At 40.4% G+C, this 14,725-nt stretch overlaps 1 protein-coding gene across 2 annotated transcripts in view; it reads left to right on the top strand.

The window, feature by feature from the left end:
• The window catches only part of sort1a (sortilin 1a), a 64,447-nt gene that overhangs the window by 22,640 nt on the left and 27,082 nt on the right, over nt 1-14,725 (top strand). For both annotated transcript variants that reach the window (XM_078546527.1, XM_078546526.1), the window contains exons 7-9: nt 1,967-2,016; nt 3,022-3,149; nt 10,678-10,822. In XM_078546527.1, coding sequence (XP_078402653.1) covers nt 1,967-2,016; nt 3,022-3,149; nt 10,678-10,822 — 323 coding nt within the window. The remainder of the gene's footprint in view (nt 1-1,966; nt 2,017-3,021; nt 3,150-10,677; nt 10,823-14,725) is intronic.

Below are 14,725 nucleotides of genomic sequence, written 5' to 3'. Positions count from 1 at the left end.
TGTAAAATTGGAGAATGGTTCCGATTTAAACTTGAGTATATTGGAAAATCAGTATGATAATGGTATTTGTAGAGTCAATAATAATATTGTGCATGTGGAAACTTGGCTCATCCTAATGGATATCACAAAGGTGCAACATATGAAGATAAAGTTAACCGTTGGGATTCTTGAAGTGACCATGTTGGAGAAAATGGCATTACTAGACCGTCCTTTCCCTGCTTGAATAGGTAGGAATAGAACTGAGCAAGTCTGCTCCCACAGAATTGGACTACAGAGGAAAGAAAGTAGAATGTAGTGATTGACTTTAAAGTATAGTGGAAAACACAAAAAAAATGAGGTGCCTGATGTCACAAAGTATACTTGTGATTTTTGACCAGGATAGTCATGTTACTGTCAGCAGATCAGAAAACAAATTTAAGCATTTGGATAGAGTAAGGTGGGAGAGGTGAGCATGGAAGTTGTGGGGATGATGCAGTGTTGGACCACGAGCGAGAAAAGAGAAGCTAGGGATGATGTAATTGGAAAGCGTGCAGGGCTAAGGAAAATCTTTTGAGCAGGCTTTTTGACATAAGTTCAAGGTGAGGAACAGGAAGTTATGGGGGGAATGTGAGGAAAATTTTTTTTACCCAGAGGGTGTTGACGGTCTGGAATGCACTGCCTGGGAGAGTGGTGGAGGTGGGTTGCCTCACATCCTTTAAAAAGTACCTGGATGAGCACTTGGCACATCATAACATTCAAGGCTATGGGCCAAGTGCTGGAAAATGGGATTAGTTAGGTGGGTCAGGTGTTTCTCACGTGTCGGTGCAGACTCGATGGGCCGAAGGGCCCCTTCTGCACTGTGATTCTGAGGTTTGTGCAAATAAGTATTAAGCATGTCAGTGAACATTAAAGATAGAAAAAAATAGATGTGAGCTGAGGAAGCAGGTGGTTAGTATCAAAAGGTGAGTCTGAGGAGAAGCTACTAAATGATGTGAAGTTGGCACTGGGAAGGTGGAAGTTAAGGTTGTGGTAGAGCTAATGCAGTTGGTAGGAGGCCTTAATTTTATTGACACAACAAATCTGAGGTTCTCGCATGCTTTTGGATGGAGGTAGTTCTGGAATTGAGTTGTAGGAGGCTGAGAAAGGCAGCTTGAGGTTGTGCTTTCCCTCGAGGATAATCCTGAGAAGTAGAGGATTTGGTTGTGGAGGGTGATCAGTAATATTGTTTTCTAAGTGCAGACTGAGAGAATATGTTTTTTGTTCTTTGTTTTTTAAATAAAGGCCTTAAATAATAAACTTAACTCTGAGGCTTTGCTCTAATACTAGTATAGTTCTTCACTCCAATTTGTACTTCACCTAAAGGGTTATTTGACATTATATTGTGGCCACTTAGTATATTTTCAGTGCATTTATGGAAACCATAATTTGAAAGCAGCTTGAACCACTGGATAATTTGAAGAGCATAGAGGAATTTCTGCTAGCTACGCGACCTGTTCATTCAACATAAACAAATGTATCTTACGTTATTCTGCGCACTTTCTACAGCAAGACTGAGTTCCCTGTACTGATCAATTTTAGAAAAGAAAAACACACCTCAGCTAAGATTTTGTTGACAAAATTAGTAAAGGAAGAATATTGGCTTCCAAATATGAAGCAAATTCTCTTCTGATGTAGCCGATTCACTCTACTAAGGAAAAACTGAGCATGTAAAATCAGTGACACCATTTAGCAACTAAATTGACTTAGAGATAGGAAGTGACGTGCATTGAGCAGCGAAGTAAATTTACATGACTTATCGGCTATAATAGATTCTTAGTAGATGTTTGGCCATTAAGCACAAATTATTTGCTCTGTATGTCATTTTTGCAAGTAGTCCCTCTTCCCTTTTCTCCCCCATCTCCGTCTCATCCCCTCAACATTATTGTATCGTCATTACATTTTATTTGTAAGCATTATTGTCCATTTGATTGTCTTTGCTTTATTACAGGGGACAAAATGATACTATTTTCTTCACAACCCACCCCAATGGGTCTTGTAGTAAGTTCCATCAATAATTTGATAAAAAATTTAATAATTCATTAATTTAATAAAAATCCTACCTTGCAATGTTTTTAGAACAGACATGTAGGTATAATTTGGTTACAAGTTTTAGTTTAAATGCATACTACACCCTAAGGTGTAGGATAGCTCTTTCTTGCTATCACTTAGATTTATTAATTTTTTATTTTTCTTGCAAGAAAACTTCAGAAGCTTGTAGGGATTTGTTTTTATTAATCAGGCCGTTTACCATATCAATGAAAAATGCATGGATTAAGTTCCTACACAAATCATAAGCTACATGTATCTGCCAACATTGGTGTTATGAGTTGCTGTTAACTTTTTCCAGAATTGATTCTTGAATTTTATTTAAAAAAGACTTCTGTTAAAGTGAACAGAACTGGTACTATCCGCACTGAATTTTGTTCTATCTGTCCAATGGACTCTTACTTGTACACATGAATCCTATTCACAAAGGCTTCCGGTAGTGTGTTTAACTATGTGGACCTATTGCCAGGGCCTCTTGAACCCTTATTTACAGGATAACATTGTTCCTGGGACACAAGTACTAACAATGTGCCAGTAATAACTCTGGAAAGCACTAAAATATTTTTTGTTTAGTAATTGAATGCTGGTTAGCAGTGTTGGCTGTTTTATTTGTTGCTTTACGATAGTAATCATACATTGGGAACATCTACGATATATTGTTTAACCACACGAATGTCCCTATTCAGTAGAAAAACTTCGATTTTGCTTTCTAATTGATACGTAAATAGCAAATCAACTGTTAGAGTTTGTATTTGTTCAGTTAAGCTTGGACCAAAAACGTAAACTTTTTTATTCATTCATGGGATATGGGCATTGCTGGCATGCAAATATTGTGATTGCTATTCAAAATGCTTGCCTAAAATATTCTTAAATTTAAAAGCTGGATTCTGTGCTTAAGATCACTATTTCCATTATGCACAGGAACTGATGAAGATGCAATTTGATTTTTTTTTGTAGCTGCAAGGGGCCTGTTGGAGCTTAAAAGGACAGATGATTTTGGAAGAACATTCAAAACTATTGGATCAAGAATTTACTCGTTTGGCCTGGGCGGACGTTTCCTCTTTGCATCTGTTATGACTGATAAGGTAAATAGATGTAGAAATTTTCAAAACAGAACAATTACTGGCTTTACAGTCACTTTATTAAAATATATATTTTAATAATCACCTACTTGTGAAAGCAAATATTGTTTTCTTATATCGCAAACCATGATGCAATTCTGGGTGAGTAATTTGTTTCCAGATCATTACAAATGCCATGAGGAAGTGTGAAAGCAGCTAGATAATGACTCTCTCTTTTGAAAGAAGTTCTGTAATATCAAAGCATAGCCCTTTCTTTCTTCAGTTGTTTAACTTATCAAATTATTTTTGAAACAAATTCCAAACAATGAGAAATAATAATTTCTGTAGGTGGCTTTTAATGTTTTGTTAGAGGAAATAGTTGGTTTGTGCAGGGTTAGCTAATCACAACTGTGGGTGGCAGTTCAAGCAATTTTGCTTTGCAACCTCAAAGTAGCTATGGAGGGAATTTCTGCTAATTCACCCGGTTCTGATTGCTATTTAGCACTTCCTGTTGAAGGAAGCATATATGATAATTGGATGAGAATAAAATCAGGTTGTCTGTAATCTCTGATCAGCATAGTCAAGTAGTCTAGAGGCACTGCCTATCAAGTCTTGCATACGAATAATGACGACTTGTGATACTGGAAGGTGCCTGATTTCTGGAACTGTGCTTCTGGAAAGAATTGTTGCCTGCAGGCCTGGAGGGAGAGGAGAAAATTGACATGACAATAATTGAGCAGATATTGAAGGCCATCTGTCGTTTCAGCACATTAGAAATTTAAGCTCAATCACATTGAAACTGTGCCACTCCAGAATTGAAATAACATTGCAATCAATTTTATAGAAAAAAAAATGAATAATGCTGACCATCATAACTGAGTTAAACAAGCAATTTTTAAAAGCCCTTTGTTTTTTTTGTACTACGTAATCCTTTTGTTTGCAGGAATAGAAGTAAATATTCTTCGGTGATAAAATTTATCGAAGAAAAATATCCATTTGTTTAAATTCTAGTTCATACTATTTGTACACAAGCCTTATTAAAGCAAACTAAAGATCTACAAAATAACTTTTAGTGGACACTCAATTAAATTTGAAGTACTCTATTTACTTTAGACAGCACACTGAACTTTATTGGGAGGAATTAAGTTGTCATAACAATATTCTAATTTGTGTGTAAAGTCAACATCCAGAAACAAACTAAGTTTAAGAAACTCTAGTGTTGACGCTTTTATTTAAGCATAATTAGAGGGGAAAGGAAAATATTCCCAAGTTTTGTATCTGTCTTGGCTGTTCTATGGCAAAATCTAGCTTGAACATCATTGATATAACGTATACTGCAGTGTTAAATGACCTAAATTTAAAAACCAAGGATGCTCTAGGTCTGGTGGCATCTGTGGAGAGAGATTAATGGTTCCCTTTTATCAGGTCATCGACCTGAAATGCTAACTTTGTTTCTTTCTGTTAAGGGTTTTCAACATTGGTTTTTAATTCAGGTTTCCAGCATTCGTAGTATTTTCATTTTGTGCTAAATAACCCGCTTTGTGACACTTGCAAGATTAATATGCCCTCAGACTACAAAACTGAACTTGACTTGCTGAACAACTAATGGCTAAAAAGTTACAACGCTTTGAAAATTGAATTACATGCTTCTTAAGGCTACAAATGTTTCTTTGAAAGAATATCTTGTACTCTTGTTATGAATCAAGTTGAAGCATAGCTTAATGTACAAGAAGCTTATGGAACTTTTATTTGCCAATATAGTTGGGTTCCTACATGTACCAACTTAGTTAACTCGACTGTGTGTGCAAAAAGTAAATGCATTGTTTAGCCAGAGCCCTTTGTCAGCATCTGTGATGACATAAAGCTCAAAGATCAATGAACTAAGATAACACCGTGACCCTTGCTAAACAAGACTCCATGTATGCAGCGCGGTTTTTAATTCAACATTACTTTCAGTTCTGGACTGAAGTATTTAATTTTCAAGTCCCATCAGATTTCTTATCACAAGTTCTCATCCAGCTGTTAGACTACCTTCTCTATCATCTTGACCGACAATAATCTGTGCCTTTAATTTGTTGGTATCTTCTAACATATTAAAAATGTTTTCTAGATAGTAAGTGGCTTGTGCAAATGCAGTGAATTACATTTTAAATTATATGGGGTATGGGCAAGAATGCTAAATAGTATCATTCATTGGGGCATATTTTCTCTGTTTTTAGCATCATAAGGAAGTATAGAAAGTTTTTATTCATTCATGGGATGTGGGCATCCCTGGCTAGAAGGCCAGCATTTATTGCTAATCGTTAATTGCCCTTGCGAAGGTGGTGGTGAGCTACCTTCTTGAACTGCTGCAGTCCTTATGGTATAGGTACACCCACAGTGCTGTTAAGGAGGGAGTTCCAGGATTTTGACTCAGCGACAGTGAAGAAACAGCGATATATTTCCAAGTCAGGATGGTGAGTGGCTTGGAGGGGAACTTAATGTTCCCATGTGTCTGCTATCCTCCTCTTTCTAGAGGGTAGTGGTTGTGGGTTTGGAAGGTGCTGTCTAAGGAACCTTGGTGAATTCCTGCAGTGCATCTTGTAGATGGTACACACTGCTGCTACTGTGCGTCAGTGGTGGAGGGAGTGAATGTTTGAGGATGTAGTGCCAATCAAGCAGGCTGCTTTGTCCTGGATGGTGTCAAGCTTCTTGAGTGATGTTGGAGCTGTACTCATCCAGGCAAGTGGAGAGTATTCCATCACACTCCTGACCTGCACCTTGTAGATTGTGGACAGGCTTTGGGGAGTCAGGAGGTGTTACTCGCAGCAGGATTCCTAGCCTGTGACCTGCTCTTGTAGCCACAGTATTTAATGCCTCATCCATTCATTTTCTAGTCAAATGGTAACCCCCAGGATGTTAATAGTGGGGAATTCAGTGATGATAATTCCATTGAATGTCATGGGGCGATAGTGAGATTCTTTCTTGTTTGAGATGGTCATTGCCTGGCAATTGTGGGGAAAGCAACAACAGCCAAATTTGTTGCACCACGGTTGGCTCTGCTGCACAGGGGAGGAGTAAAAAGTGTGGGAATGCAATATTTATAGGGGATTCAATTGTAAGGGGAATAGATAGGCGTTTCTGTGGCCGCAAATGAAACTCCAGGATGGTATGTTGCCTCCCTGGTGCTAGGGTCAATGATGTCTCAAAGCGGCTACAGGACATTCTGAAGGGGGAGGGTGAACAGCCAGTGGTTGTGGTACATATTGGTACAAATGACATAGGTTAAAAAAAGAGATGAGGTCCTAAAAGCAGAATATAGGGAGTTAGGAAGTAAATTGAAAAGTAGGACCTCAAAGGTAGTGATCTCAGGATTACTACCAGTGCCACATGCTAGTCAGAGTAGAAATAGGATATATCGGATGAATACGTGGCTGAAGAGATGGTATGAGGGGGAGGGTTTCAGATTCCTGGGACATTGGGACTGGTTCTGGGGGAGGTGGGACCAGTACAAACTGGACGGTTTACACCTGGGCAGGGTCGGGACTGATGTCCTGGGGGAATATTTGCTAGAGTGGTTGGGGAGGGTTTAAACTAAAATGGTGGGGAGATGGGAACCTACACAAGGAGTCAGAAGAGGGGGAATCAAGGACAAGAGCAAAAGACAGAAAGGGGAATAAGAGAAGTGATAGTCAGAGAAATCAAGGGCAAGAATCAAACAGGGCTTCAGTGAAAAATAGTGGGAACGGGACATGTAATGTTTAAAAAGTCGAGCCTTAAGGCTTTGTGCCTTAACGCGAGGAGCATTCGCAATAAAGTGGATGAATTAATCCCGCAAATAGATATAAACAGATATGATATAGTCAGGATTACGGAGACATGGCTGCAGGGTGACCAGGGATGGGAACTGAACATCCAGGGGTATTCAGTATTGTGGAAGGACAGACAAAAAGGAAAAGACGGTGGAGTTGCATTGCTGGTTAAAGAGGAAATTAACGCAGTAGTGAGGAAAGATATAAGCTCCGACGATGCGGAATCTGTATGGGCAGAGCTGAGAAATACTAAGGGGGAAAGAAACGTTAGCGGGGGTTGTATATAGACCCCCAACCTGTAGTGGGGATGTTGGGAATGGCATTAAACAGGACATTAGAGACGCATGCAATAAAGGAGCATCTGTAATTATGGGTGACTTTAATCTGCATATAGATTGGGCAAATCAAATTAGTAACGATACCGTAGAGGAGGAATTCTTGGAGTGTATACGGGATGGTTTTCTGGACCAAATACGTAGAGAACAGGCCATCCTAGACTGGGTATTGTGTAATGAGAAAGGAATAATTGGCAATCTAGTTGTACGAGGCCCCTTGGGGATGAGTGACCATAAAATGGTAGAATTCTTCATCAAGATGGAGAGTGATGTGGTTGATTCTGAGACTAGGGACCTGAATCTTAATAAAGGAAACTACAATGGTATGAGCCGTGAGTTGGCTATGATGGATTGAGAAACGTTACTTAAAGAGATGACGGTGGATAGGCAATGGCAAACATTCAAAGAGCGCATGGGTGAACTGCAACAATTGTTTATTCCTGTCTAGCGCAAAAGTAAAACAGGAAAGGTGGCCAAACCATGGCTTGCAAGGGAAATTAGAGATAGTATTAGATGCAAGGAAGAGGCGTGCAAATTGGCCAGAAAAAACAACAGACCTGAGGATTGGGAGCAGTTTAGAATTCAGCAAAGGAAGACCAAGGGATTGATTAAGAAGGGGAAAATAGATTTCGAAAGTAAGCTTGAGTGGAACATAAAAACTGACTGTAAAATTTTCTATAGGTATGTGAAGAGAAGAAGATTGATGAAGACGAATGTAGGTCCCTTACAGTCAGAAACAGGGGAAATTATAATGGGGAACAATGAAATGGCTGACCAACTAAATACATACTTTGGTTCTGTTTTACAAAGGAGCGCAACTAACATACCAGAAATGTTGGGGAACGCAGGGTTTAGTGAGAGGGAGGAACTGAAAGAAATCAGTATTAGTAGGGAAATGGTGTTGGGGAAATTGATGGGATTGAAGGCCAATAAATCCCCAGGGCCTGATAATCTACATTGCAGAGTACTTAAGGAAGTGGCCGTAGAAATAGTGGATGTATTGGTGGTCATCTTCTGAGATTCTATAGACTCTGGAACAGTTCCTACAGATTGGAGGGTAGCTAATGTAACCCCACTATTTAAAAAGGGAAGTAGAGAGAAAACGGAATTTTCGACCAATCAGCCTGACGTCGGTAGGTGGGGAAAATTCTAGAGTCCATTATAAAAGATTTAATAGCTGAGCACTTGGAAAACAGTGGCAGAATCGGACAGGGTCAGCATCGATTTACGAAAGGGAAATCATGCTTGACAAATCTACTGGAATTTTCGAGGATGTAACTAGTAGAGTTGATGAGGGGGAGCCAGTGGATGTGGTTTATTTGGACTTTTAGAAGGCTTTTGACAAAGTCCCATGTAAGAGATTAGCGTGTAAAATTAAAGCGCATGGGATTGGGGGTAGTGTATTGAGATGGTTAGAAAACTGGTTGGCAGACAGGAAACAAAGAGTAGGAATAAACGGGTCTTTTTCCGAAGGGATCGGTGCTGGGACCCCAGCAATTCACAATATATATTAATGATTTAGATGAGGGAACTAAATGTCATATCTCCAAATTTGCAGATGACACAAAGCTGGGTGGGAGGGTGAGCTGTGAGGAGGATGCAGAGATGCTTCAGTATGGTTTGGACAAGCTGAGTGAGTGGGCAAATGCATGGCAGGTGCAGTATAATGTGGATAAATGTGGGGTTATCCACTTTGGTAGCAAAAACAGGAAGGCAGATTATTATCTGAATGGCTGTAAATTGAGAGAGAGGAATGTGCAACGAGACCTGAAGGTAAACATACAGGTGCAACAGGCAGTAAAGAAGGCAAATGGTATGTTGGCCTTCATAGCGAGAGGATTCGAGTACAGGAGCAGAGATGTCTTGCTGCAATTATACAGGGCCTTGGTGAGACACCTGTAATACTGTGTGCAGTTTTGGTCTCCTTATCTGAGGAAGGATGTCCTTGCTATAGAGGGAGTGCAGCTAAAGTTTACCAGACTGATTCCTGGGATGGCAGGGCTGACATATGAGGAGAGATTGAGCCGGTTAAGATTATATTCGCTGGAGTTCAGAAGAATGAGGGGGAAATCTCATAGAAACCTATAAAATTCTAACCTGACTAGACAGGGTAGATGCAGGAAGGATGTTCCCGATGGTAGGGGAGTCCAGAACCAGGGGTCGCAGTCTGAGGATATAGGGTAGACCATTTAGGACTGAGATGAGGAGAAATTTCTTCACGCAGAGTGGTGAGCCTGTGGAATTTGCTACCACAGAAAGTAGTTGAGGCCAAAACATTGTATGTTTTCAAGAAGGAGTTCAATATAGCTCTTGGGGCGAAAGGGATCAAAGGATATGGGGAGAAAGCGGGAGCAGGCTATTGAGTTGGATGATCAGCCATGATCATAATGAATGGCGGAGCAGGTTCGAAGGGCCGAATGGCCTACTCCTGCTCCTAGTTTCTATGTTTCTATGTTTATATTAACTCTCTCAATTGCCAAACAATAAACATTAGTAAATAAAAATCCATGGGTGGAAATTTCATGAGGACAGTTATTGGATTAGTTCTTTTAAGAGAGCTTTCTTTGGTGAGCTCCAAAGTTTCCAGTTACAACCATAAATTAGATATTTCTGATCACTCGCAACTGCAAAATAGTAAATCTGAAATAGTAATTCTGTACCATGTTTACATGGGACTTTTTATCTATGTGGTATGTTGCAGCTTTAAAGTGTCATTTGTTAGATCCGTTAAATCCTTAGTAGAATAATAATTGTTTACTAACATTTCTGATAGCAAAATTACGTAGCTTAATGAGTCCAGTTCGATAAGATGCAATGTTTATATGGAGAATTCAGAGCTTTGGGGGCAATCCATGATATTTTTATGCAATGGTGCAGGCACCCCTGGAGAGAGAGAGAGAGTGAGTGTTTACCCATCTTCGTTGTGTATCTCTCAGATTGGGTAACCAAAAGGGAGGAGGTCTTGAGGTGCAGTGAGTATTGTGCCTGCCTCTGAACCAAAAACTCTGGGTTTGAATCCCGCTCCAAGGTACATTCTTAACATGGCCAAACAGGTTGGTTATCAACCTGTAAATTCTTCCAATACACCTATGGCAGGCAGTAAGGGTGGGAAAAGCTCCCAGTCAGCCAGGCTTGATGTGAAGTGGCGCCCCTCAAGCTATAGCCTCTGGCGACAGACTAGCAACCTATTTCCGGAAAAAACTAGAAATGGAAACAGATGTAAGCATGTGCTTTATCTGCTTTATGCATCACTAGATGTGAGAAGAGAGGAGAAGAACCACCAAAAGGGGTGTTTAAAAAAAAAGGCAGTTGTGCATGGCCCCTTAATAATGTGCATGAATCAGACTACATAATTTATATAATCTATTTGTTCTCACCATTAAAGCTATTAGAAAGTGTTTCATTATTTATACTATCACTTTATAGGTCAGTTTAAGGGCACTCCATGTGTCCGTGGATATGGGAGACACCTGGAATATGGCACAGTTGCCTCATGTAAGTGCCGAACAGTTCTACTCCATACTGGCTGCAAATGATGACATGGTGTTCATGCATGTCGATGACCCTGGTGGTAGGTATTTGAGATTGGATGGTAAATGAGAAGCAATAGTGTGTTAAACCAATTTTCAGATTCATAAGTACTGCTTAAAGATGGACCTGTTGGACGCCGTCCTCTTTATTTAGTGAGAGTCTAAAACAAACACTTTTTTCATTCACGGGATGTGGGCTTCGCTGGCTGGGCCAGCATTTATTGACCATCCCTAATTGCCCTTGAGAAGGTGGTGGTGAGCTGCCGCCTTGAACCGCTGCAGTCCATGTGGTGTAGGTACGTCCACAGTGCTGTTAGGAAGGGAGGTCCAGGATTTTGACCCAGCAACAGTGAAGGAACAGCGATATATTTCCAAATCAAGATGGTGAATGACTTGGAGGGGAACTTCCAGGCAGTGGTGTTCCCATCTATCTGCTGCCCTTGTCATTCTAGATGGTAGTGGTCGTGGGTTTGGAAGGTGCTGTGTAAGGAGTTTTGGTGAATTTCTGCAGTGCATCTTGTAGATGGTACACACTGCTGCTACTGTGCGCCGGTGATGGAGGGAGTGAATGTTTGTGGATGTGGTGCCAATCAAGCGGGCTGCTTTGCCCTGGACGGTGTCAAGCTTTTTGATTGTTGTGGGAGTTGCACTTATCCAGGCGTGGGGAATATTCCATCACACTCCTGACTTGTGCCTTGTAGATGGTGGACAGGCTTTGAGGAGTCAGAAGGTGAGCTACTTGTAGCAGGATTCATAGCCTCTGACCTGCCCTTGTAGCCACAGTATTTACGTGGTCAGTCCAGTTCGGTTTTGGTTAATTGTAACCCCCAGGATGTTGATAGTGGGGCATTCAGTGATAGAAATGCCATTGAATATCAAGGGACGGTGGTTGGATTCTCTCTTGTTGGAGATGGTCATTGCCTGGCATTTGTGTGGTGCGCATGTTACGTGCCACTTGTCAGCCCAAGCCTGGACATTGTCCAAGTCTTGCTGCATTTGGACAAGGACTGCTTCAGTATCTGGGGAGTTGCATATGGTGCTGAACATTGTGCAATCATCAGTGAACATCCCCACTTCTGATCTTACGACGGAAGGGAGGTCATTGATAAAGCAGCTAAAGATGGTTGGGCCGAGGACACTACCCTGAGGAACCCCTGCAGTGATGTCCTGGAGCTGAGATGACTGACCTCCAATAACCATCTTCCTTCGTGCTAGGTATGACTCCAACCAGTGGAGTTTTTCCACTGATTCCTTGATACCACACACGGTCAAATGCTGCCTTGATGTCAAGGGCAGTCATTCTCTCCTCACCTCAGGAATTCAGCTCATTTGTCCATGTTTGAACCAAGACTGTAATGAGGTCAGGAGCTGAGTGGCCCTGGCGGAACCCAAACTGGGCATCAATGAGCAGGTTATTGCTAAGCAAGTATCGCTTGATAGCACTGTTGATGACCCCTTCCATTACTTTACTGATGATGGAGAGTAGACTGATGGGGTAATTGGCTGGGTTGGATTTGTCGTTCCTTTTTGCGTACAAGACACACCTGGGCAATTTTCCACATAGCCAGGTAAATGCCAGTGTTGTAGGTGTACTGGAACAGCTTGGCTAGGGGTGTGGCAAGTTCTGAAGCACAAGCCCTCAGTACTATTGCCGGAATGTTGTCAGGGCCCATAACCTTTGCAGTATCTAGTGCCTTCGGCCGTTTCTTGATATCACGTGGAGTGAATCGGATTGGCTGAAGACTGGCATCTGAGATACTGGGAACCTCCAGAGGAGGTCAAGGTGGATCATCCACTCGGCACCTCTGGCTCAAGATTGTAGCAAATGCTTAAACTTTATCTTTTGGAACTTTGGCATCCCTTTTTAACTTTTCTTTATTCCTGTGATTTTTACATCGAATGCTTGACATAGGTGACAGCAAAGTGGATCTTAAGCAGAGATATGCGGAAAAAAAATTAACATACATATAGCTGGTGTTGAAATTCAGTATCTTAATTAGTAAGTCATCTAAGCCCTTGTATTGTCTGGAAAGACTTGGTATGATAACATTTTTGGAAGGAAAAACATTGCAAGTTGCATCCTATTTCCTTGCAACAGTTTTTTAACTTGGGGCGTGGGAAGAAGTGGCCTGACCTAGTAGTCAAACTCCATCTTTAAGGATGTTGTTTAGTAGTTTAAATGTAATTTGAAATAAATTTTGAAATGTTGTTACCAATTTAATAAAGTGGCTTTGTTTTGGAAAAGCAGTGTATGCTTCAGAAATTAAGGAGAACAAAAACTTAACTGAATTAACTGGTAAACTATAATCTTTGCTCAGAAAAAGTTATAAATTTTTTTTGTCCTTGATTGCTCTTAATTTTATTACAACACATTATTTGTGTTTATATGAAAAATTAGTAACCATTCTGGATAGTTTTTATAAGTTTGTGAAACTAATTTTTAATTGTAAGATCACTAAATTGCAATTGGATATTTCAAAAGTTGCATGCCTATTATATTCCTTGGCTCTCTTGTCTTCCTTATGTATCTGGTGACATCTGCAGACATGGGGCCAGCTTCCAAACATAAGCTGCCAATCTTGCACTATCATTGTACTTTCAGATTGCTTGTCTTGACATTTTAGTTTTGAATGAGCAGTATTTTCCTCCAATTAAATATTGGGAAGGCTGAAGCTATTGTCTTCACCCCTGTATCCTATTCACTGATCCAATTCCTCTCCCCACCCATTGTCTTTGGCTGAAACAGAATATTAGCAAAGAGCATGCCCCATTCAACCCTGGGCTGAACTTTTGACCCCATGTTTCCTTCCCACTTCTGCAACATCACCCACCTCTGCTACTGCCTCAGCTCATCTGACGTTGAAACTTTCATCCATGTTTTTGTCATCTCCTGACTTTATCCCAATGGCCTTCTGGGCGACCATCCATTTTCCACCCTTTGTAAACTTCAACTCTTCCAAATTTCTGCCCGTATCCTAACCTGCATATTCATCACACCTGCATGTTCATCATGCAGGTTCTTGTGGACTTAGATTGACTCTGAGTCACTCATGTCCTCTTATTTAAAATTCTCAACATTTTAATTCTTTTCATGGCCATGCCCCTTTGACAGTACCACAACACTCTCTTCCTGTCTCAAGTTTTCCTTCCTCTGATTCTCACCTTTTTGTGTATTTCTCTTTCATTTTGCCATTGGCACCTGTCTGTTTAGCCATCAGGGAACCCAACCATATTCCCTTCCTAAGTCCTTATTTCTCTACACTGCTCTTTTGGGTTTTTTTTTAAGGCCTTCCTTAAAACCTACCTATGATCAAGCATTTTATAGACTGCTCCTAATAGCTCCCTTATCTGGGTGCCCATTTTTGCTTGACGTGTCAAGGGCATTTTTCTGTGTTGATAATGCTGTGTAAATGCAAATTGTTTTAACAACCAATGCCAAAATTTTGAAGAACAGCAATGTCAAACCTTCTTTGACATTACCTTGAATCCCTCAATTGGCTGATTGAATAAGAGGGCTTTTATTATGTTACGGCAGGTGTCATGGCTAATATTGTAACTTTGGATGAAAATGTAAATGCTTGTAAAATATTTGCAATATAACCATATCAGAAAGAAGGTGCAACTTTTTAAAATTGTTCTGTGTTGATCAAAGTGAAGGATATCAGTAGGGAATGGAAATACTAATGTACTTTTGACACTGAGTTAGTTGCAGATTTAGATTTCACATGCTTGATTTTCCTCCCAATGTTTAAACTTAATGAATATCCCACTATCCCTATTCAACCAAATTTATGTTGATTTTTTTTTCTTTTTGCTATCAACTTTGAATTGGATTGGGGAATGTTCAGATTGATTTAGGACCCCTGCAGCAATCATAATTTTATCTCACCAGTCTGTGTGATTCAAACTTAAGGAGCAAAAGAAGCTGTATTCAACCTCTGCCA

Source organism: Cetorhinus maximus, chromosome 8 (assembly GCF_964194155.1).
Source record: "Cetorhinus maximus chromosome 8, sCetMax3.hap1.1, whole genome shotgun sequence".
In the NCBI taxonomy this organism is placed as follows: domain Eukaryota; kingdom Metazoa; phylum Chordata; class Chondrichthyes; order Lamniformes; family Cetorhinidae; genus Cetorhinus; species Cetorhinus maximus.
Note: the sequence above shows the minus strand (reverse complement) of the source record. Positions and strands in the feature narration are given on the sequence as shown.